Below are 25506 nucleotides of genomic sequence, written 5' to 3'. Positions count from 1 at the left end.
TCTCACAGAACTTAGACATTCAATAAACATATATGATATCAATGAAGTAATGAAAACATAATAGCTGATGGCAGCCAGAATACTTATCCAGCAAGCTCTCTTCTCTTAAGGACTAGTTACCATCCCCATTCCACCTTCAATATACTAACAAGCACCTCTCAAGGAAAGGTGGTACTGGAAGGAAGGCAGCTCAAGATAAATGACTATCAGCATTTCTCAAGAACCAGCTAAATCAGCTATAAAAGCTTAACTACTTTCTAAATCAAAATGCCACTCTTACCAGTTTTACAAACTAAAGAAATTGGTTTCAAGAAAAATATTTCAAAGTACTACTTTCCATAGAAAAACTGTGTCCGAAGTGTTAAATATCCTAAGAGGTTTTATAAAAATGTAAGTAAATATGCCTTTCTGTATAAATGTGTTGCAATTTTAGGAGGCTTCTAAAGAAAAGGGATGTGTATTTGTAAAGACCTCTACTTCAGATTCCCAAAGGAAAGAAAAAAAAAAAAAACAACTTTCAAACTCTGACTTGGGAGGATTATCATTATAAATTAATGTCTGGCACTCATTGAGAGCCTACCACGCTCAGCAGTTTATCTGATTCTCTCTCAGTCTTCTCCGAGTTAGGGTTATCCATGGTTTATTGAGAAGAACACTGAGATCTGGAGAGGCTAACTGCCCTAGGTCACCCAACTGGCAGAAGTGGGATCCAAGCCCCTGTATGAGAGATTCTTTCTTTCTACAGACCTGTCTTCTCAGAACTCTGCTGACTGTTGAGAGTAAAACCACAAACACTAGGGAAGGGAATGGGAAGAGGAGGGAAGGTGGCTAAGAGGATGAGAGAGAAGATGAATGAGCAGAGGACTTTGCTGTGAGACAAATCTAGGTTCATATCTTACTACTTTCCCTATACTGAACCCCTCCGATCTTCAGCTTCCTTCTTTGTAGTAATATGGGCCATTTGGAGCTGTTGTGAGGAATGTGTAAGACGGAGCATATGAGGACCCTGACTCAGTAAATGGAAGGTGTTGATAAAAACGGCCAGTGTGGTCAACTTTGGTCTTATGAACAGGATGTCCTTGTAAATTTCTCGTTACTGGGCTATCCACTCATTCAGTGAAATGAACTAACTGATATTTCACCCTTCACAGATTCTGCTGAAATCACATTATACCACCTAATTTGTTGTTGTTCTTTGGGGAATTTTCTTGTCAAATATCTTAAAGCATTATATATATTTAAGAAAGTGTAATATTTAAATGCTTCACCTTCGTTTAACCCCGAACTCACGAGCAAAAGTGCTCTCAGCAACCTCAGTCTGCATGATCTGTCATTTAGGCAGAAGGCTCCACTCTGTGCACAAATCTTGCCCAAAGGGATGTGGCCCAGGAAGGGTCAATACAGTACACCTGTCACAATTAGCCTCACTAGCAGTCCTTCTGCAGCCTCCTTTGCTTCATCCAGGGATAATGATGATCATTATTTTCCCTAGCGTAATCCTTCCTAGGGGCTCGGACCCAGCAGAAGGGAATGGTCCGGGGAGGGACGCTCAGCTTGCCATTTCTCCCTCATCTGTCTTTCCCTCCCTAATTTGATTGGTTTTACCGTAAACCAAGGGGTAAGTGTCAATCTCTTAGGATTCCAAGAAAAAAAATTCTTTTCTAAAATCCATCTGTACCATCCATGTAGGAGGTACATAGGAGGTTTTACAGAGTGGTCTGAGTCCATGGTTAAATTCTGAGGTGACCCAGTACTTAAAGATGCAAACACTTCTGCCTTTAATTGGTGTGGAGTTTGAATAATTGAGTCAATAGTCAGAGGTAGCAAGAGAGAGACCGAACATTGTGGATGATTTATCATTTTGTTGACCAATTATAGCCACAGACATTATTTATAGAAAAATATTTACAATCTCTACATTGTTTATGAGAAACATAAATTATTAACCAAAATAAACAATTTGTAATTTGTGGGTTTCTGTGCACAATCTTTAGTCCCTGAAACAAAGTGTTTCACTAGCACCTTCCTGGACCGGAACTGAAGAAAAAAGGAATGAAATTAAGTGTTTCTTTATAACTTAGAAATAAGTTTACAAATATTCTGACAGAATGATTCAGATGCCCATACTAATGAGCACACATATTTTTTTCTGGAAAATAGTGTGGTTCTCCAACCTCCACGATGCTGAAAATCTCTTGCTCTCTGGGGGAATCGTTCACCTACCAATTTATGAAAATACTTTTATTTTATTCACAGAGAATATCCCTTTATTCACAGAGAGCTAGGTTTGGAGAGCCTACCCTTTTAATGTAGTACAACATTTCTTAAAACTGAAGTTCATTTATGTTTTTCTAAAAGGTATGCACAGACGTTTACACTTTTAATAATATAGCTATGTTTTACATAAATACAGAAAATACAAGACAGAAATACGATATTTAAGACTATGTTAAAAGTATAGTCTTGCTATGGAACCAGCACTAAAACAGGATTTTTATTGTTAAAATTTCCCTGAAAGCACTCTGCATTTATGAGATTAAGCTGTTGTGAGGTCTCTTTTATCTATTCCTGAAATTATTTTGTCAGTCTTTTTAACTATCTAAGTATTTTTTACAGTTAGAATTAAAAACCCAAACCTATCATTAGGATTCTTACAAATCCTCTGTAGAAAAGCTGTTTACCAAGGAAAAGAAACAGAAAATTTCTTCTCAAGCAGAGGATGTCCTATAACCAGAAATGATGTAGGAATAATGCAAATTACACATTTTCCAAAATTTATATTTTCTCTCTTAGAACGATATAGAGGAAAAAAATCCTAACCCATTATGTAAGGAAAATTTGGTCATGCTTCCAATACAAGGGCTTAAGCTTTCTTCAGTGCTCCTGTACTGTTCTTTACTGGTTGCTAACATTAGCATAATCCTGAATTATTAAGAAAATTAGAGGTCAGATTTACTTTACAGGAGAATTCAACCTATCTGAATCAGGCCTGAGAGGGTCGTAGCATTCCAGATGTGAGCCTGGTGCTAGGTGTAAAGTGTACCACATGTAGAGAATGTGCACAGTGAGGAAAAAGACAAATTACCCAGAGCTATTACTGTCATTAGTTCCATCAGCCTGGGAAGCCCTCCCACGGCATTTTCAGTGTAGTGTGTGGAGCAGGCCTGGGGCTTATCACATCTCGCAGGGGGTCGTCTTCTGCCGTGCATAGCCACATAGCTTGACATTTCAGTTAAAAAAAAAAAAAAAAAAAAAAAAAGTCTGGGCTGGGCCTTCACTCTCTGTGCAGGCTTCTGTTTCCCAGCTCCACAACTAGTAGCTCAAATAAAGGGAGCCAGCCCACTGAAGACGCAATCATTTACCTGATGGCAGAATTGCTAGCCTTTCCAGAGGTGCATACTGTCCTTTCACACAATCATTTCTAAGCCAAGGAAAATAAGCCTGTGCTACTGTATTGTACCAGAAGCTCCTCTGGGGGTTGTTTCATTAACCTTTTGAATATTTTGCCATAATTAAAAGGTTAGGAATCTATGCCACAAGAAATGTGATGAAATTATTAAGCATACACAATAATGTTAAATGGACTGTGCGATGGTAACCAGTGAGAAAGGCTTAAGGAACAACTGATGTTAACAAAGCCATTTTCTCAAGATGTTTTTGATTCTGAAAGTGCACATAATACTTATTATGGGATATTAAGCAGAAAGGGCATAAAAAAATACATACACATTATAATCATAACTATATGAGAATCTGTGCTTGTGGGAAGTTATATGTAAAAATGAAATGAGTTGTGCTAGGTAGGGTGGTATGATTTTTTAAAATTATCTTTTAATCATTTGCTAAAATCCCTTTAATTCTCCTCAGTTAAAGGAAGCCATAGAAGTATATGTATACAGGCATTCTCATGAAGAAAACTGTAACCACAGAAAGGAAACAAGTGTAAAAATATAAAAACAAGAAAAATCATAAAGACTCAGTATCCATCTCAAGAGGGAACAAAGAAAAATATGCAAAGAACCAAGTAAATTCATTCATGAGAATAATACTTTTCTTACACCCTTCATAATATAATAATAATCCTACGTAGTAGGCACCCTTCAAACTAGTCCAACAAGCCATTCCTAAACGTGTCGAAACAAGTTCAGAGAAGCTAAGTAACATGTCCAAGGTCAACCAGCAAGTGTTCGTATCCAAGACTACTGCCTGACTCTGTCTTTAACCACTAAATTGCACCTCTCTCAACCTCTGTCTCTCTGTCTCTCTCACTATTTTATTAAGGTCCAGTCATAATTCTGAAATAGCCCTCTTTTCCGTTCCTCCCTTGCCCCTAATAAAACGGTGCAATTCTCATCTGATTTTGGCAGGTCTGATATTCACTCATACTTTAATATACACATACAGTAAATAAATACTTGAGTACCTGCTCTGTATTGGGCTGGTTCTGGAGATACAGAGCTGAAGAAAATAGACCCTCTGGAGGCTTACAGGCAAGTGGGAGATAGAAACAGGCAAGCAGGCAAGTGCAGTCTGTGATGGGAGCTCATAGCTGGGGCATATGACTTCGGCTTCTTGAGGAACTGACATCTGAACTGGGAAACTGAGGGATGAGCCAGGATTAGCAGATGAATGGTGCATTATGGGAAATAATTCCTGTAGAGGGCCAAGGTGGGGGAAAACAAAAACAAAAGCAAACAAACATGGTGTATTCCAGAAGCCGAAAGTGACCCATATAGCTGGACTTGGCATGAATAATAACCTTAAATACTTCGTTGTGCCTAAACAGTATTATTTTTTGAAGACTTGGAGGGTTTGCTTTTCAAGGAAAAAATTATTCATGATGTCAAAAAGCAACATTTAGGGCTTCCCTGGTGGCGCAATGGTTGAGAGTCCGCCTGCCGATGCAGGGAACATGGGTTTGTGCCCCGGTTCGGGAAGATCCCACATGCCGCGGAGCAGCTGGGCCCGTGAGCCATGGCCGCTGAGCCTGCGCGTCTGGAGCCTCTGCTCCGCAACGGGAGAGGCCACAACAGTGAGAGGCCCGCGTACTACAAAAAAAAAAAAAAAAAAAAAAAAAAAAAACTTCTTTGAGAATGAGCACACCTAAATTGTTTGTTATGCAAATTACTGGTGCAATTAATTTAAATATCATTATGTCTAGTTCCACGAATTCTGAAACCTTGGGCAAGTTTTCTCGACTGGAGGTTACTTTCGTCTTCTGCAAAATGGAATGAACTTATCTTACATGTTTATGCATGAGGAAGAGAAACAATATGAAACTAGCACCTAGCTGGGTGCCTGGTACATAGAGGACAACCATTAAATAATAACTGTAGTAGAAGAGTTTGCAAAGCCTAATGCCCATAAAGTACCATTTTAGTGACAAGAAGAAGAAAGGGGAAAAATAGAAGGAAGCGTCACTTGCTCACCTGCCTCACACTTTGTTCCCAATACTGACTGGCTGTTCAAATATATGATTATTTTACTAACAGCGAACTTCAACTGTGTTAATGACTCAAAAGCCTTCCTCTCTTTCCCTTACTCCATATGCATTCATGTTGCATATAAGAATATGTGCTACAGATCAATGGCTACAGATCAGAATGGAAGGCTTGATCCATTGAGGATAAGGCCTCTAGGCACAGTTAGAACATTCCTAAACTTAGGAGGATGCGTCACAAAAGTTCTCGTTCACTGCCTGTGTCATCTAGCCACCTATGTGGCTTATGCACAGCTTGCTATAGAACTAATTAGTTCAACGCCAAGAGGTTTGGGGACTCTTGTAGAGCATCCAACTCTTGTGAATTTATCCTGGCATGTTTCTTTCTGAGATAGTTTACTGCAGCATGCCTTACAAAATCAAGACCTTTATTTAACTCTACAACTTTCTAGGCTATGTCGCTTATACATTCTTGCTAAGCAATAGTGACTGATTCAGGCTGCCATTCTGAGTAGTGGTCGGTGGGGAAGAAAATGATCTTCATTAACTCTCAAGTATAAAAATAGATTTATCATCATCATTTTGAAGAGAAATGATTTTTCTCTAATCAACTGATTTCAGAAAGCCACTTTTCTGAAAACAAATGTAGTTTGGATTGCTGTGGCATTTTTTCCACAAAGAGAAACAATCAAGACATTGTCTTTGAAAAAAGACAATTCATATCAGGTGATATCAAATTAATCTAGCTATAAGAGGTAAATTACATTTCCACTATTAATATACTTCCCACATGATGTGCATTTTGGAAAGTTTATCACATGAACACAGATCATATTTCATTCAGAAAAAAGTCAAAGATTATATTGGAAAGTATTTTATATGCCAATTCTGGATTCCACAGGAATAGAATAACTAAAACCTTTACAATTATGGAGGTGTCTTCATTTGATCGTTTGAGGCATTTTAGCATAATCCCAAAATTAGAGCTTCGGGGGGAAAAAGATGGACTCTCTATCATTTTAGGCGAAAATAGTATTAAAGAACTCACCAAGACTAAACGTTTTCAAAACTGAGTAATTCAACAATACTTACTGAAGTCTTTTGTCTTGTCTTTACACACTTGTGCATACTACACCTAGTACATTTAGCTATCAGATGAGTGTCTCCCATTTCCTTTATGTTGGCCCTCAAAATCAAGTAAGCCTTTCTCTTCTTCCTCCATTCATTCCTACCTTTACCAAAGATTTTATGTTTTACCTTCTTGTGTACACAAATAAGGGGGATAATTAATCTTTTCAAAGTATTGGATGGGGGATAATTAATCTTTTCAAATTATTTTAACTACAAAAAATAACTAACCTAGTGTGTTTTTATGTTACTAGATTTAGTCTTTACTTTTCCCTCTAAAGGGCCTACATTATAGGCACATCTATAGTGGTACATATACAACCCACCATTTCTCATAGAGCAAAGTAAAACTAAGAGAAACTTTGAATTCTTGGTAGGCATCCATTCCATGAGAGGCAAATTGTAGCAGATATTATTACTGGTTTTCTCTTCCCATGGACACCTCCGTGATGCAAAATGATATACCATCTGATTCCCCAGTGTCTTCAGACTAGCAAAGCATCAGTTGGATGATGAGTCACAATACAAAACATATGAGGACTTTGCTTCTTGCCACTTAAGTTTCTAAGGCCCAACTGATTTTTTTCCCCTTACTTCATGTGGTTTTCAAACCTGTTGCTCTTTCTCAAAGTGTCTTCAGTTGAGTTTTTAATAGTATGATAATATACAGCTCCAGGAATATTACTTACTGTTGAAACATCACATACACTAGCCTACCGTCAACAAAACTAAGCAAATTGCTAACCTCTCAAACAGTTCTACAACATGCCAATAGGACTTTTTTCTTTAGGTTTCTGCCTAGGTTCTTATAATTACTGGATAATGACCTCTCCATACTCACTTTCTTTTGACAGCTTAGTTCTAGCCTCTGGGATTTTAACATCTAATTGGTTTGTCTGCTTAGATTGTGGATACTTGAGTCTTCCTGAACTCAGCAAAGCCAGACGGCCAAAGGGATTAAAAGCATTTTAGGTAATTCTGTCCCCCAGAGCCCTTCTAAAATAGAAGTACCAGAGTCTGGTACTTCCGTCATTCTTCACAAACCTGGTAACTGGATTCAGCGAATACTTTGGTTATCAGAACAGCACTCTATAGAATCACTGCACTCAATAAATGTCCAATAACAATGGTGAAGAGTTAGATGAACTATATTTAAAATATTTCCCCCTTAATTCCCCTCCTAAATCTGGCTTCCATCTTTGCCTCTTTATGGTATCCAATGATCTCAATTCAGCCAAGTTCAAAGGCATTTTCTCCGTCCTTATCTTCCTTGATCTTTCTGATGTATGGGGCACAGCTTTTCATACCTGCCCCTTTGAAGGCTTCTGGCTTTAGTTCCTGAGACATTTCTATTGTCATTTATTTTTCTTCATCATCACCCTGATCTCTTCACTTATTTCTCACATTTCTTTGTCTTTCTTTTTTCCTTATACCTTTCCAGTCACTTTTCTTCCAAACATATCTTTGATGAATTACTGTTTTCCTTGTGTCTTCCTGCTTTTTTTTTAATTCTACAGAGATTCTTTTGTTTTCACTAAGTTGTGTAAGTTAATAATTTACAGATACCTCTCTAACATTGATCCATTTCTTTCCGTACATCAAGGACATGTTAAACCTCAAATATACAGTTTCAATATAGAATTGATACACTACATACATTATCTCATTTTCACTTTTTCAAGTGCTCACCATCTCTTCAAAAGTCACTTCTTCTGAGAAGCTGTACTTGATCACCCTACTTCAAATTCTGTCCCCCCTTTTTTAATCTGCTTGATTTTTCTTCATAGCATTTGTTATTGCTTTCACTGTAATGTGCATTTATTGTACGTCATCTGAATGCATCGCAAAAATAGAAGCTTCATGAAAGCTTCATGTTTACTGCTATATAGCCAACACAAAAAATAGTACATAGCATGAAGTAACTACAAGATAAATATTAGAATGGGTTAATGAATGAGTGAGTGATTAAGTAAATAAATGCATGATTCATTCAGAATCTGTCATTCAGATTCAGAACCTTAGAATCATCCTTGATTTCTTACTACCTCAATGCTCTAGTCTATATCCTGTTGTATTAGGATAATAAGGCTGATTACCAGCCTAAGGCTAGGCTGATGTAATAAATAGACATAACAATAATTCAGTGGCTTGGGGCTTCCCTGGCGGCGCAGTGGTTGAGAGTCTGCCTGCCGATGCGGATGACACGGGTTCGTGTCCCAGTCCGGGACGATCCCACATGCCGCGGAACGGCTGGGCCCATGAGCCATGGTCGCTGAGCCTGCGCGTCCGGAGCCTGTGCTCTGCAACGGGAGAGGCCACAACAGTGAGAGGCCCGGGTACCGCAAAAATAATAATAATAATAATAATAATAATAATAATAATAATAATAATTCAGTGGCTTAACGAAGATTTAAAAAATTACTTCTCACTTATAGTTTGAACTGTTTCAGGCTCCACTGGGCAGCTGGGCAGCTCCATTCCGTGAAATTATTTAGAACATTAGTTATTTCCACCATGTTGATCCACCATACCCGTAGGGCTCTTTCCTCATCTGTCCTATTAACACTGGACTTTCCTGGCTTCCAGCCAGTTAGAAGAAAAAAGAGAACATGAATGAAGCACATCCCCAAGCCCAGAATAACCTACATTATTTCTGCTTAGATTCCATTGGCAAGGATGTGATCATGTGCACCCCACACACACCTGCAAGGGAACCTGGGATATAAGCCTATTATACAATAGCTTATGCAAAAAGGGAAAAACAGATTCTGATGAGACAACTGCCATTCTCCTCCACATCAGTCAATTTCTCAGAATATTTTTCAGACCAACTCCTTCCATTCTCTTCCTGCCAAATCTAAAACAGTCCTTCCCTTGCCTGAACCACTATGATCCTTGACTTGCTGTTTTTCTAGCCTTTAGTCTTTCATCTCACAAGCTTATCTCATTCCGAAATCCAAATGACTTTTCCAAATTATCACTGTCATTTTTAATTTGCTGTCTCAAAATACTGCAGCCAGCAATTCCCACATATGTCAGGTCAGAATTATTCCTCATGGATTTCAGTGCTCATCATCCTCCAACTTTACTACGGTAAAGGAGAAAAAGATTCTAAAAGATAAAAACATAAAATAAATGAGTCCCGCACATATTACATACTCTAGTCCACATTCATGGATCTGTTTCTCCTAAAGTTTTTTTAGAAAGGAGTCTTAAATTTTCAGTTATGTAACATCACAATATTTTTTTTCTTCAAGGCCCTGGATATAGGTGACTTTTAGATCAGTGTTTGATGACGGAATTGGAAAGTCACAAAATAAAACTGCAATGAGAATTTGCCTTAAAAACAAACCTGTTATCACTAGAACATTAACCTAAGCAATTAAATTCCCTCAAGCAATAGTTTCTCTATAATCCTTTTGTAAAAGCCCATTTTTAAGGCAAAGACTCTCACTGTGTGATCTGGGGACCTCTGAGGAGGTGTCTCTGAAACCTTTTCAGGGGGTCTGTGAGGTCAAAACTCCTTTCATAGTAATGCTAAGACATTTTTTACCTTATTACTTTCATTCTCTCATGGGAGGACATGGACTTTTCCAGAGGCTACAGGATGTGTGATATGACCACAGTTTGAATGAGGAAGCAGATATGAGGATTAAGCTGTCTTCTATTAAGCCAGATATCTAAAAGATTTGCAAAGATAGAAAACTATACCACTCTCTTCTTAGAGAACGGAACTTATGGTTACCAGGGAGGAAGGGTGGGGGGACAGGATAGTTAGGGAGTTTGGGATTGACATGTACACACCACTATATTTAAAATGGATATCCAACAAGGACCTACTGTATAGCAGAGGGAACTCTGCTCAATGTTATGCGGCAGCCTTGATGGGAGGGGAGTTTGGGGGAGACCATTGGATACGTGTATATGTATGTCTGAGTTGCTTTGCTGTGCACGTGAAACCACCAAAACATTGTTAATCACCTATACACTCCAGTATAAAATAAAAAGTTAAAAATATTAAAAGATTTTAAAAAAGAAAACTATATCACTCTTCTTACTAGATTTTTTGCTTTGTAATCTATACTTATTTTTCATTAAAAAATAATTTATGTGATCATATGGCACATTATTTTAAATAAATAATATTTCAAAATCATCATTTAAAATTTATATAGTAAACACTGACAAATATAACTCGCATAAACCAAAATTTTTTGAGATCCTCAATAATTCTGAAGAGTTTAAAGGGGTCCTGAAATCAAAAAGTTTGAGAGTCACTTATTTAAGGAGATAAATTACAGTTTTGCTAGTCAGTTTCACGCACCCACTTCACCATTCAGCATCTCCCCTCAATTCCTGGAAGTAAGGAGAGTGGACCTCACTGAAGATGTTTATAGAATGGTTTCCATTCTCTGATCTAATTTAGTCCTCACTGAAGCCATCAAGGACAAAGTATTGCTTCTTTGATGTTCTGCTCTTACACATATGAGGGAAAGACAAGGGAATTGAGAATTGTGCTGAGAAACAGGTAGAGAGGTCATTAGAAAAACAGGCTCAGGGCGGCTCTCATGCATAACTAATGACTGTAAAGTGCTTTACAGATAGAAAAGGGTCATGTCATGGCAGAAGCAACCACTATGCGTCTCTTGCTTTAGGAGAAACTGCCTCCTTCCCTGATATTCCCTATAAAGACGATTTAAAATATCCTTAGTCTACATAGTGGTTCTAGAAGATTTTAATTTGAATAACCAAAACAACATTCATCATTTATATTCTTGGACCATCACTCAATTCTGTAATGTTACAGATTCAATTCTAATACCAGCCACTTAGCCTGGCCCTCGAGAAAACTCTATGCCACGGCCGAAGGCTGCCATAATACACATTACAAATGCACACATTTATCCACAAGAATGATTTCATAGAGTCCATCACCACTACAAAATTAAAACAAATAAACAAAGCATTACTCAATTCCGGTAGTTAATTCATTAGAAACAAGTTCCTATATGGTGAGTAAGCAGTATATCACCAGCTTTGGTCCTAGATCTCAATGGTAGAGAAGCTGTATTATTTGCCTGGCCTGGCAGGAATATTTCTGAACAGTCAGTTAACAAATAAGGGTTACTCCTAAAATTCTAAAAGGTCAGGGAAAATATTTTTAGGCCTTTTTAAAAAAAATTAATGCATTTGTTTTTAAAGTCAATTCTAATCCTACCATTTCATATGCTGATTTTCACCTGTGAGACTAATATATTATCTAGGCCTAGGTGTGACTGAAATTATTTCTTAGGTCGTTTTGGCCTTGACATACCTTCTATAAAGACATTGCTGGGTGAAATACCTCCAAGCCCTGTTTTGCAAATGACACATAAGGACATTTTCCATTAACATTAATGAGACTTATGAATCCATTGATGGGATAATAGAACTAAAAGGTGAATTTCTATTGGTGATATACAATCCTTCATCCAAGTGTTAAAATTCTGGTAAACAGGGAGAAATTTGGCCATGCATAAAATGCCGCAGTGACTAGTATCTCTGAAGCTGTAAAGACTTCAAGGATATAGCATAGTCTTAAAAATAAGAAATGTACTTTGATACAAAAATGAAATTCTAAGTAGTGATCTCTAAAATATTTCCATACATTACTGAAGGAAGTAAATGACTTCAGAATTTATTCAGCATTTTTATTCTCCAGAAACTGATAATCAGTTTCATTCTCCAGAAACTGACAATAATGTATTTTCCTCACTTAATCGTTTTAGACATCAGCATTCATTGTTAGTGGAAGAAAATTACTGCATTTTATAAATAAAATCACTCATTTTGTTTCATGAATTAAATCTTAAATGTTATTTAGGTTGCCAGACTATTTTTATTTCAAGTATTTCTTCTTGAGAACTTATATCCCACAAAAAAAACTCTTGGACAAAATTTTAAATAACTATTATTTATAGTCTGTGAGTTTAAAATGAGATTTTAACTATTTAGCCCACAAGCACTTTCCCCTTTACTGCTTAAAATATACTGTTTCAAAGTATATACGCTCTCTTTCCAAATAAAACTTTTTTTTTCTATCTCCTGCTAGTTCTCCCCCGAAGTCAGATATTCTTTTTCCTTTGCTAAACCTATTTTTAAAGTAAACCTCCTGTATATAATAAAAACAAAGTAATATTTGATCTAATAAGTAATTATTGAAAATTTTAAGGCAAAACATGATCTTAACTAAGTGTGGGCAGTTTTTATTAATGGTAAAGAAAACTTATTTAAAACTAATTGAGACTATAAGTAATCTAAATTATCAAAATAACTGCAGACCAGAATCTGTACAAGTAGCATTTTGCCAGTCATGTCTTTACTGTGCTCCGAACAATTCTTTACTGTATGATATTACAGAACTGTGGAAAAAAAATAGATGTAACATTTTGAAGAAATTAATTAAAAAGCTATTGGGAAAAAGTAAAATCCTTCATAGCCCCTAAAAGTTCATTCCCACCATATTTTACCTTATCATATTCAGTGGCCTGTCTAGTATTATCTCCATATACCTGCTAAGTTTAACAAGTTTCAAACAACACATTGTATTTGTGACAGGTCAAAATAAACAGCAACTCTTACCCATGAGAAAAAGGAAAGTCAATGCCTGAGTTACAGTTAAGGATTATTTTCTGGAGAAAGAAAAAAAAAAATTAAGCTCCCTACAGAAATTCTTTGATTTCACGAAACTTGGGTTTTGTCTTTTTTCATTTGACACATTTGTGAGACTGGGACCAGGCAAGGAAGAACATGATGTGAATTTGCATACCTCCAAAGCTGGGAGATGGTGTTGTCTGTATTACCATCACATGAAGCAAATAACCAAATTTTCTGACCTCCGTTGACGGTTAGTTTTCAAACAGAGGCAGTATTATCTGTTCCATGCCAAAGACACACACACATACACACATACATTGTTTGCAAACTAGAAGAATAGTGAGTAACAAGATGTAACTAGAAACTCTCCCTTCTTTTTGAAACAAGAGAAAAACCCCACAGGGAAGGACCAAAATTATAATTAACTGAATGCTACTCAATTAATTTGAAATGCAAGCCACAAAATCCTTGGTTATAAATCCCCAAGCTGGGTTATTCGTCATTCCAAAAAGGGCACTGCAAGCTCTGTCCCAATGGTCCCCTCGCTCCCAAGTGGATGGTAGTGCCAGCCTCTCTGTGGTGGAAGCCAGATGGAGGATCAAGGCAGGCTTCCACGGTTTGCCCAGTGAACTGGTCACGAAAAGAAAGTCACGCCACACCTTGTGCTTGCTGGGAAAGAAAGGGCGCTCCGCCGCTCAGGGACACTCTAAGATGGTGACGCATCTTTCTCGATACACGGTGTGGGGCGAAGCGGGGAGAAGCTTATTACTGAACTAAATGTTTTTACTGATTGCCCTTGAGTCAGAGCCCACTGACCCCGCAGACCGTAAGTGGTTATAGCGCAGACCTGTCATTTCCAGGCAACAAGAGGAGATACCGGATTAGTCTAGGACACCTCGCGCTGAGCTTTCTCCTACAGCCCGCCACCCCCTAGGCCTCTGAGGCGCGGATAAAGATGCGCGCCGCGCTGGGGTCTCCGGCGAGCCCTGGCCAGGGGCTGCGCGGGGGCGGCATGGGACCGGATGGCCGCGCGCGGTGGCCCGCGGGGACCGAGCGGACGGCTGCGCTGGCGCGCGTCCCACCCGGTGTCCGAGGCCCGCCGCCACGCAGAACGGCCCGGATCGGGGCCGAGAAAACAAATGACTGCTTTGCGGCCCTCCCCATTAAACAATAAAGCGAGCTGTAAAGCCTCAGGTGCCGTGTTTGTTGTGCCGTCTGCGCCGCGCTGTGGCTCCGGCCGGGGCGAGCCGAGCGCAGTGGGCCGGGGAGCGCCTCTTCGGCTGATTCCAGGGAAAGATAAGGAGCCGCCGAGCCACCAGCTCTGTCTAGACTCGCGACCTCACAAGTCAAGCGCCTTGTTTGGATTAGCCCTCCAGATCTGCCAACCTGATCAACCCCTGAAAGAGAAGGGCCCAGCAACACCCTTTTTTCCTCTCCCGGACCACGATTGTCCCTGCTTTAGCTGACTTGCCTGCGGGAGTCATGGGGCTGGTTAGACCGCTGTCGGGTCCCCCATTCCTAGCACCCACCCACCCCAAACCCGAGTGCAGCCCGGCTCTGCCCTGCCCGCTGGACATGGGAAACACTTCAGAGGGGAGACCACTAGAAAGACCGGAAAAATTAGTTGCCAATCCAATCAAGTCCACAAATAACATCACCCTGAAATGAGCACGAACTTTTGCCCAGTGGAAGGGAAAGAGGGTCCTAGGCGTGGAGAGGGCTGAGCGGAGTCTCCCCGTAGCGCTCTCGTAAAGCTCAGGTTAAGGTGCCTTTCTTCCCATCTGGTGAAAAGCAATCTTACCCCCCAACATTCCCCCCTAGTCTTAGGCGTCCTCTTTTGGAGAAAAAAAAAATGGTTTTCTTTTTAGAACGCTTTGCTTATCATTGCTGAGCCCTTTTTCAGAGGCATAATTAAGCAGAAAGATTTGCAAAATAAATGTAAAAAAAAAACTAAAAAGAATGAAGTACTCTTTAAGTGCGGCTCCGGGAGAGGCTGGCTTCTCCAAGGCATAGAAACTGGCTTCTCGGAGCCAACAGCTTAAGCGCCATAAAAATTAAAGGATGTGATAGTAACAATGCTCACAGCAAACACTCAGCAGCCTTCCCTCCTGCCCCTCCCCCTCCTTCGCTCCCAGTGAACCAACTTCTCTGTCTACACTTCAGAAGTCTCCGGGAGGTGTGGAGAGATCCTCCATCACGACTTGGGACATTGTAAGCTGTGAAGTTTATGTTTGTGGCGCCTGGGCTCAAACAGCCATTCAGTGGCTTGCTCGGTTATCAAGAAAACAACAATCAGAAAAGATCAGTAAACAGAATCGGGTGCCAGCGCCCTGAATTAACTACTTACACTTTAGTTTAAAAATACCCACTCACACTGTACAAGTTAATTGTTTTTATTTTAAATAATTAATGAGAATTTAAGATTTGCAGCCATTTTTTGAAAGTAACACTTTTAAAATAAGGGCACAAAAATAATCCCCTCCCCCTTTCTCCCAGCGCCCCCAAAGAAAATTTGACTTGTCTTGTTGTGACATAATCTTTAATTGTTGATTAGCAGTGAGGAAGTAAATAGTCCTTAATGAATAGAACCCAAGCATAATTTGGATTATAAATCTCCTTTACAAAAGTTGACTAAACTGAACTTTACAGATAAGAAAACAAGTACTTTCTGCTTAGTTTACTTGTATTAGAGGTGAGATTAAACTCAAACTGGCTGGGTTCCATCCAAACTTAGCTCTTTTGGTGGTTTGGACCTAGTTTTTACTTTTTTTTTTTTTTCTTCTTTTTGAAGAAAAAGGAAAAGGCTAAGTAAATCCACAGGGGGCTTATAAGAAATATTTCAATGAGATCGATCTTATGGCTTAAAAATTCAAGGTGCTAGAAAAATGCCAAGTACTTTGACGTACCTCAAAAGCACACTGTGTCTTTCTGGCTTTTAGCCAAAAGGATAAGATAGACCAAAAAGGGAGTCAATAGATAGGTTTAACAACTTGATCAGGGTGAAGAACAGCAGAGCGACACAAAATCATCTATTTAATCTTGGATTCCAAAAAAGTTGTGAATTGGGAAGTGGGTAGACACACCCACGCAGAATCTCAAATAACCAGAAATGTTACTTCAATGAAGAAAAAAAATCTCTTCAAATATGATTCTAACTTAGAAAGGACCTTCTTTTAAAATTTTTAATGGTAAGAAAAGCCAGGTCCATTTGATGAAAGGAAAAGACAAGGACAGTAAACTGACACAGAGGATGTTGTTGCTCTGAACAATAGGGAGGAAAAAATCCTGTCTTTTTAGGAGTATAGATGTTGATATAGATTCCCTGATTTAAGGACAGCGTCCTGGATGTTTTTAGTTGCATTAAATTTTAGCTTGCAGAAGCTGGAGGAAATGAGTCATAATGTCCAGAAGGAAGAATTCAGAGTAATAAGGGGAGGGAGGATCAAAGATAATGGCAAACAGGAGGAATTTCATTAGAAGAGCACCGCTCAAAATTCAATCTCCAGAGGTGTGCAGGGAAAAGGAGAGTATGTGCAAAAGATGGTTTGCAAACAAGAAGACATTTCAGCTACACATTTTAGAGCACATGCTGAGGAGTCTAGAAGGGAACACACCTTTCATATGAATAATACAAGAACTGGAATGCTATCGACCCATCAATCCATTCTCAGCCATCAGGCAACATATATCTTGAATCTAGCAAGTGAACCCAAATCATTCAACACTTCCCTCCCAAATTACTGTACTTAAATTCGAGCTGTGGACTTCAGAACAGACTGACATCTATATATGTAAAACATTATCTCCCCACACACCAACCTAATCTTAGAAATAAATGTCAGGATGAAAAACCATCACAAAGATATGTGCCTCACTTAAGTACCTCTATTGCATTCAAACCCTAAATAAAGTTTTTTTCCGAGTCTAATGTTTTCAAAAGTGTCTACTAAAGGCTATGGCTGGGAAAGGAAACGTAATGGTTTTCAAACCAGGGCTTGGGCTATCAGTAACTCCGCACTCCTGATACCAATATCCATGTTGTACCTGCCATCCTTGCACTTATTAGTTAGTCGCCTCAGGTATGACGGTGAGCAAAAAGGAAAATCAAAGACAGGCAAATAGAAACAGTGAATAGGAATCTGAAAAAGTCAAGTCTGGTGCAAGAGATTAGAGGAGAGAGACGGGACAGAAAAGAAGAAGAAGAAGGAGAAGGAGAAGAAGAAAAAAAAGAAAAAAGGCCTTTCTTGGAGAAGATCCATGTGAGATAAGACATAACTCCTGTTTTTCTCAACAGATGACTACAAGCCATTATTACTGAGGCCAAATTATTACCCCTCTGTCAAGAATTAGACACAACAATCAAAGTAATCAACGGGCATGTCGAATGCACTGTAACGTTTTCAATGCAAAGTTTGTTTTCTCTCTGGCCCCACCACGTTAGAGCCTGTAATTAACCCCTTATGTAGGACAAAGCCAAACAAAAGCCTAATTGAGGCTCTTTCCCGACTTGCGGCAGGTTTGGAGAGGGCGAAAGCGACTGGAGAGCTGGGGAGACGCGGGGCTCCCGGGGCTCCAGCCCGGCCTCCACCCCTCTCGCCGTCAGGGGTCCTAAAGGGCGCACGCCACGAGACACACGATTAGGGTACGTTAGCTTTCGTATTTATTACGACTTGTCAGATGTTTAAAAAGGCATTACACTGGCGCGTACAAATGCATTCAGTCTGTAGAGAGCCAAAGTATCTTGGGGGAGGGGGAGGGGAGGAGACAGGGTGGAGCCCCCAATCCTTACTCTACACCCACAAACGAACCGAGAAGCCTGATTTCGAACAGGGCCATTTCTCCTTCCCTGGGTTCTGGTTCTGGCCCAGGAGCCGCTGCTAAATGCCAGCGGGCAAGGTGTTAAGAGCTCACGTCCACGAAACTCCGACCGCACGCAACCCGGACTCCTGCCCCTAGAAGGCGGTTCCCCACCTAGTCCTCGCCGCGCCCCTCCACCCTAACCAATCACCCTCGTAAGGTTTTGGGGGTCTGAGTTAAGGGAGAAAGAGAGAAGGGGGGAGGGGGTAGGAAACAAGTTGGAGACGGTGGGGAAGGAGAGGCAAGAAAAGACACCCACTGACTGGTCTGGGAACTGGTGAGAAAACTCCCCTCTCTCCGTCTGGTCTTCCTGCGCAAATAAAGCAGCATTTCTCAAACGGCTGACAGCCGCCACTGGTAAATAATGGTCATACTTCACTGGCTAGGCAGAAAGCCTCTCTTTTAGCGAGAGCTTATACTTGAAATATGGGTCATTTCAACGATCCTAAGCAGAAGACTTTGGTATAAAGCACTCTAAGAAGATAAACATAGTGACTCAGGATCAAAATCTATTTTAAGCAGGACCCTCTTCCTATTTTGGGTGGGGTGGAGTGGGATGGAGGGTGGGGCAGGAAAAGAGACAGGAGGATAGAAAGGTGGGAAACAGGACAGAGGAAAGCATCTCATTTTCAAAAAACCAGTAATATTATCACAGCTGAGAGCAAAAGGCTTCCAACCAGTTTTGATCCAACTATTGAAATGCAAACTTGCAAGTTCAACCTTAACCATCTGCAATAAAATATCACACCTGTTATATGTCAGTTTACCCCATTCACATGCAGTCTTTAATTTCAGACATTTTAATGACTTACTTGTAAACATATAAAAGAGGGACCCTGGATCATTGTGTTTATTTATTTATCTATGCCAAACATTTATTGGTGAAATAGTCCTGAAGATATAATTCTACATATGGCGCTTTGATTTCACATAATATTTAAGAAAAAAGACAAAACACATAGAATTAGACATATAATTCAAAGACCACGGTACAACCTTTATCTTTTTTTTTTACTTCAGCAAACAAAACATAATGTCAAATGACATGAAAAGTGGCAAGTCTTCCGACAATAAATAATAAATTACTTTATAATTTTTGCAATGCAAGAGCAAACAAAAAAAAAGTTTCCTTTTTTTCCTCTTTATTTCCAGAGAGAGCGAAAACAGTCATTTTAACCAATAACTATACACATCTTTGGGGGAAAAGTTCTTGGACAGACACAAGGCAAACACAATCCCGAGACGCTTGTGGCAAAATAGAGGTAACCTTGTTGCAATGCTTTATAAGTTGGTTTTTAAATCTGAATTCAAAAACCTTTAAAGTCGCTTCAGACTTCTTGATAGAGGATGGATCTCAAAAAAAAAAAAAGAGGGGGAGGGGCAAAAGGAAAAAAGAAATCAGCTACAGGACATGCTAGAGACCCAGGATTTCAATTAACCCCTTGTTCAAGTCAACTAAAAACATCGCAAACCAACGCAGCTCCACCTTCCTGAAAGGACTCTTTCAGCCAAAGAGGCCAGTTTCTCTTTCTGCTCATTTGCTGGAGCTCCTGTTTGGCAAGGCAATGACCAATATAGAAACAGCACCATTCAGAATAAGATGGACTAGAAAATCTCTATTTCTGCTTTTCTCTAGATGTGCAGTGAAATGAAAATGCTTTTTTTGAGATCCTTGAATATAAATCCTCTACGTTTTAAAAACGTCTTTTTTTTTTCTTCAGTACTCCTAAGGTCATTGGATAGCATTACGTTGGGTTTGGGTTTTGTTTGTTGTTTTAATTCTAGTAAAATCCCATGATTGTCTTCACAGTGTTGCTACCATATCACCTTGTCATTAAAACAGACTTCGTGCGTTTCATGGAGCATTCATTTCTTGATTCAGTTTTTATTGAGTGGGTCGTTAAATACTTTTGTTTCGGAGTTCAACATTATAATTTCCCACTTTCTCCAACAGGGAAAAAAATACATTTGAATGAATGTTCCTCATGCCTCAATTGGACTGGCTACCATGCTGTTAGGTGTATCTGGGAGCTGAGAGGACATCGACGCCACTTCACTGCCAGTGGAATTAGAGCCCGGTCCTCCTTCTGAAAAATTGACCTGCATGGAAGGTTAAGAAATGAATAAAGGAGGCTGTGATCGTATTCACAAAAGGATTATAAACTTGTCCTCTGTGTGTGTGTGTGTGTGTGTGTGTGTGTGTCTGTGTCTGTGTCTGTGTCTGTGTCTGTGTGCAGAGACAGATATATAGATAGAGATATCCGCACATATAATTGAATTTTAACAGGCTTAAAGAAAGCCTACAAGGAAAAGAACTTGGGAAGAAATCCTCTCGCTTTCCCATCTTCCAAGAGATCCCTGTTTTAACTGAAACTGAATTCCCAACATTATGTTGCATTAAATTATTTAAGAACAAATGTGTTTCCCACTGTAAAATGGCATCGCAACTCTACCATGCATGCTCGAAATAAAATTATCCTGCTGGCTACGTGTTGCCCTGGGAGCAGGCGAGTTCTCAGTCTCTAGGCATCAAAGCCTCCCTTCTTGAGTTGGAAAATCCATAACACGCCGCTCAGCTCCTGTGACGGGAGATTCAGGGGAGGCTCCACAGAACACTGATTAACTCCTCAGAGGGTTCACAGCGTGGCCTTTCTTCCTTGCTGTTGGTCCTGCTGCCTTTTGGCCTCTTTCTCTCTTTCAATCAGGCTCTTCCTTCCGAGAGGAGACCCATATATTATAACGTCATCCACATTATAAATATCTGGCTCCTTCTCTTAAGCCGAAAGTATTGTGTTGCTGTTGTAAACCTTCTTCTCCACTCTGCTCCCAACACCTCCCCATCCTCGGCTTCCCTTCCACTGCTCTCAGCTGACACTAAAGTTTCAGGAGGTGCAAACAATTGGCTGCCCTGAACCCTCCCCTTACCTGCCTTCTATGATCCAAATAACTGGTAAGATTAGCCTGACATTAAAAATAATTTCTTTTTCCTAATTCCGGGATCTACCTTCCTTGCTATCTTATTGAACTTCCCCACTGTGAAGCCAAGGGACTTCTCAAATCTGCCTCCTCTAGACTGGCCCACTTTCAAACAGACACCTGGGCCAAGCCCTTTTAACACCTGCCTGTGGCCCATTACCCAACTGTTGCCACAAAGAAAGAAAATGCCCTCCAGATAAATTTGAGGGGAAAAAGTTAACCTCAGTTCAAGCTTTATTTTCAAAGAAAGGCACAAGTTTTTTGGATGGATCTTGTTTTATAGAACAAGATCCTACAGGGCTGTTTATTACTTAAGAAAAAAAACCATATGTGTACATATATCATCTCACAAAAGATATATACTTAATAATATTAGTTATCTTCACCCAGGTGAAAGGTGAGTTGAGTTTTCTCTTCTCTGGATGTGTAGAAATATTAACACGAAAACCGGTTTTCACATTATTATCTCTCTGATTGGTAGAACTCAGGTTCCTTTTGCTATACATGCCCCACAGTATGTGACTGTGAAGGATATTTGAACTTACATACTGAAAAAATGTTTAAGCACTCCTACATTTTAGATTAAGATATAGTCCCAGAAAGAGATATAGTCACAAAAAGTATCAATCATATCTTTGAATAACTGAACTTTTTATTGATATATTTGAATAGTGCATATGGGTGCCTGCTGACCATTGATAATAACATTGATTATGTATTACAACATTGATTATTATTACAATCACCTTGATTTAGGTCCTTAACTATACCATGCTCTAGGAGCTGAAAAGGGAGTACATTTACTGGCTGCTGATCAAAATGCCAAGGTGATCTCTAATGTCCCTTCTGACGCTACAAGTCGAAGATGTATGATTCTGCAACCCAGGATACCTTCCCACGCGTGTCTATTTAGTTAGGCACCTTGAAGTTAATCCCTCAGAACAGGCCTGATTGATAGAAAATTCAACCTATATGGTCAAACTATGAACTCTCACAGAAAAGACTGACAAGAGGTTTGTTTTCCTTGAGTGCTTCCCTCCTCTCTCCAACACACCCCCTTCGTCTCTCCCCAATCCTGGGGTCGGGGAGCACCCTCCTCGCTAACCCCCCCAGAATCTTTCCTTGTGTGACAGTTTAACCAGAATCTCCTTTCTTTGGAGATTCAGCCTCTCCACTCTGGGAGCTGACACTTACCAGTTGCTGAAAAGCCGGCTGATCTATGTCACTCTGCAAGGCGAAGTCACTCAGTACTTTCCAAGGCGGCTGGTAACTTTGCACCTCCACTGGGTTTGCCTGTAAGCCACCGTCGTGTCTCTCTGGACTGGCAGCCACCATGGGAGTTCCTGTCATCCCCTGGATATTCTGTGAATAGGTCCCCCCCCAATCCCAACATGTTAATGAGCAAACTCCCTCCCTCCATTGTCTGTGCAGGCTAAGCAAATATACCCTGGTATTATCTTATCTATATAGTGGCCTTTATTGACTCAGTTAATCTGCTGGGCGTATGGATATTAGCCAGGGTTCAGTTTTGTGTTATTACGTTTTGTTCTTCTGTTTCTGTGGCCTGGACTATTAGGTCTGCTTGGACCTTATTAAGCGAGATTCTGTTTCGACTTTCTTCTTTCCCTTTAAATTCACTGTGAATCCCAATTCCGCCCGTCTGCCTTTCCAGGCCATAGCATCTCAGTGGAAAGCTGAGGCAGGATAGGCCTCCCTTCAGCCTCTAGACATGGTGATTTTCTGGGCAGTTTGTTAGTCAGATCTGGGGGTAGACTTTCTGCAGGCAATTCTCTGGGAGCCAACCCCGACTCCCAAGCACTTGGGTCAGGCCACTATTGTGCTATTATGCACTAACCAACTTAGAAAATGCCCTGGCCCAGGCTTGGCCAGTCTGTCAAATTTAATGACAGCACGTTTTATGGCATTTAAAAATAGGGCCTAAGCCGTAAAAAGCAAAAAAAAAAATAAAAATTGCTGGTTGGTGGGGGGAAGAAAGAAACTCTTTAGTTTAACCTAACCAGGAGGCCTGCCAGTTGGGTGCCGCTCTGGGCCAGGGATGATTGTGGGTAATAGTGCCAGGGGCCTGACATCTCTGGAGACCTGGGCTTGACCTGGAGCAGAAGGTGCCCTGTTTTCACGGGTCACCTTGGGGCACTTCGCCCACCTGGGGGCTCTGCTGCAGGCTGCGCACGGGGGACACCGGGATGACCCTGGATTAAAAAGGAAGCCAAGGAGTTGTCCCTTCCTCCTCTCGGCTGCCTGAGGAACTGATGACCGGAACTTTGGCAAAACCGGCGCCAGGCCTCACTGCCCACGGAGGGGGCGACGGCCCTTCCGGATCCGGGATAGGGCGAGGCTGAAGGGCACGAGCCCACCCCCGCGGGCTGGGGCCTCCCGGAGCAGCGTGGGCCGCGGTGTGGGCGCTGGGCCGGGCACCGGTGGGGGGGCCTCTCCCCGGGGCAGGGGTCGGGGGGAGGGGCCGCCAGTGCCGGGTCCTGCTCCGGAGCCGGAGGGAAACGGCGCCGGCCCACCTGGGCAGCCGGCACGCACGCCTCCTCGGCTTCCCCCTCTCGTCCCCTGCCCGGGCCCCAGGGCCACTCACAGTTTTGTCATTGGGTTGCTGCTGCTGGAGCTGCTTCATCATGATGCTCCGCTTCTTGTCCTTGCACCGCTTGTTCTGAAACCAGACCCGGATCACGCGGGGACTGAGGCCGGTCATCTCCACCAGTTGCTCCTTCATGAGCGCGTCGGGCCGGGGGTTGGCGGCGTAGCAGGTCCGCAAGGTGTGCAGCTGCTTCTCGTTCAACACAGTCCGCACGCGGGTGGTCTTCTCTGGCTGCTTGTGGACGTGGGGCCGCAGGGCGGGCTGCCGGGCGGAGATGGGCTCGGCTGCGGGGCAAGGGGTGCCGTGAGCGGGCCGGGCCGGCGCCCGCGCCGCTCCCGGACAATGGGCAGCTCTTTGCAGCCTCGACAGACAAAGCAGGGGCGGCAGAGGTGGGGGTAAGGGGCGCGAAAGGGAGAATAAAATCTCGCTTTCTAATCTCAGAGGTCAATGCTCAGTAATCCGGCCCCGGAAAGCAGCCTTCGCCCCTGCTCGTGTCAACATGGAGTCAGCAAAGGGGCGCACGTCTCAGGGCCTGTCTCCCTGCTCACAGCAAGGGCGGCATCGTTCTGCCTTGTTTCTCCTCCCTATGCGCCTTTTCTAGTACCCGAACTGGGCCCAGGTTACACCGAGTCCACACACACCCCCACCCCCAACGCACAGGCGGTACTAGGGAAAGAAACGCAGAACCCCAGTGACAGCCAGAGACACTACCCCAGCGGGATGCCTGCAGCGCAAAGGCTGAGGAGAATTCTGACAGAGAGCTTGAACTTCAGTCCCCAGGGTACAATTATATCAAGGGGATAAAGAAATTCGGGATTTCGGCCATCTCTCCAGGCTTTGATCTTTCTTAGTCTACCTGGATCTACTAAATCTACCTGGATGTTCCTGATGTGATCTGATCCCAAGAAAAGGAAAATCGAAACTCTTTAGAGCTGCCTGGCCTCTAGAGGAAAGACAGCTGGGGAGTGTTCTGGCTCCTGACTCCCTCCCAATACTTCGGCCTCTTCTGTGCTTCCCACAGCAGAGCACAGGTTGCACCTAACAGAATTTGCCACCTCTGGCTTTGCCCCCCTGCAAGCTAAGTCACAAATCCCCCAGGACGGAATTCTTAGCGCTGCCAGAGAGCAGAGGAGGAAGAGTTGTAGTTTTCTCACAGCCAGAACTCAGGGCGAATTGACACTTTAAAAATGCACAGGGCAGATCTATCAAGACCAGAAAGCAGGTTTGGAAACGTTGTCTGCCTTCTTACCTGTGGCCCCCCTCCTGGCCAACCTTGCTCTATTTCTACTCTCCTTCCTGGGGCAAGGGCCCTCAGATCTGTTTGTTACAAATCTTGCTCTTTCCAGGACCCCCGGGGGTCAGGTCAACACCTATGGGGTCAATTTAGTGTCACAGCAACAGGCCCGAAGATGAAATTCTCACCAAATCAAGTAGAATGAACGGTTTAAAGAGGGAGGCTCCCTTTCAAAGGCAATTACTTCAGATAAGCTTGTGGACAGTTTTAAATTACGGCTCCGTGCGAAGGCTTGCAATTATTAAAACTGTATCTTTTCAGGCCCACTCTCTCACAAAGGGATACAAAAAATTTTTTAAAGTATTTTGGAGTGGGGGGGCAGTTTGCAAGGGAAAAGGAATTGAGAGGCTAAATAACTTGAGGCCACCTAAGCTTCCTTCATTGGGTTAAAGGAGGAAGCTCCAGGGGCCCAGAGCTCCACCCCTTTAATTAGGCAGCTGCGGGGAGAATACCTGGCGGGGAGCTGAAGCCCGTTTTCAGTAAGCCGTGTTTTGGAGGCCAAGGTGAACTGGAAGTACTGTTTGGGCGTGTGCAGACACGTGTGCCCAAGCGGTGTACATTCACGGGCAC

The 25506-nt window shown here is 41.7% G+C and overlaps 1 protein-coding gene across 1 annotated transcript in view; it reads right to left on the bottom strand.

The window, feature by feature from the left end:
* Positions 1–19777: 19777 nt before the first annotated feature.
* Positions 19778–25506, bottom strand: part of ISL1 (ISL LIM homeobox 1) — a 10194-nt gene continuing 4465 nt past the window's right edge. Inside the window, exons 4-6 of the mRNA XM_024740367.1 lie at positions 23640–23926; positions 22232–22399; positions 19778–20161 (exon numbers count right to left, since the gene is read on the bottom strand). Of these exons, the coding sequence (XP_024596135.1) occupies positions 20045–20161; positions 22232–22399; positions 23640–23926 (572 nt within the window). The 3' untranslated portion in view covers positions 19778–20044. The remainder of the gene's footprint in view (positions 20162–22231; positions 22400–23639; positions 23927–25506) is intronic.

The sequence above is a fragment of the Neophocaena asiaeorientalis genome, unplaced genomic scaffold, assembly GCF_003031525.2.
Source record: "Neophocaena asiaeorientalis asiaeorientalis breed wild unplaced genomic scaffold, Neophocaena_asiaeorientalis_V1.1 scaffold57, whole genome shotgun sequence".
Classification (NCBI taxonomy): Eukaryota; Metazoa; Chordata; class Mammalia; order Artiodactyla; family Phocoenidae; genus Neophocaena; species Neophocaena asiaeorientalis.
The sequence above is the reverse complement of the archived record's forward strand: the minus strand, read 5'-3'. Positions and strand labels throughout refer to the sequence as shown.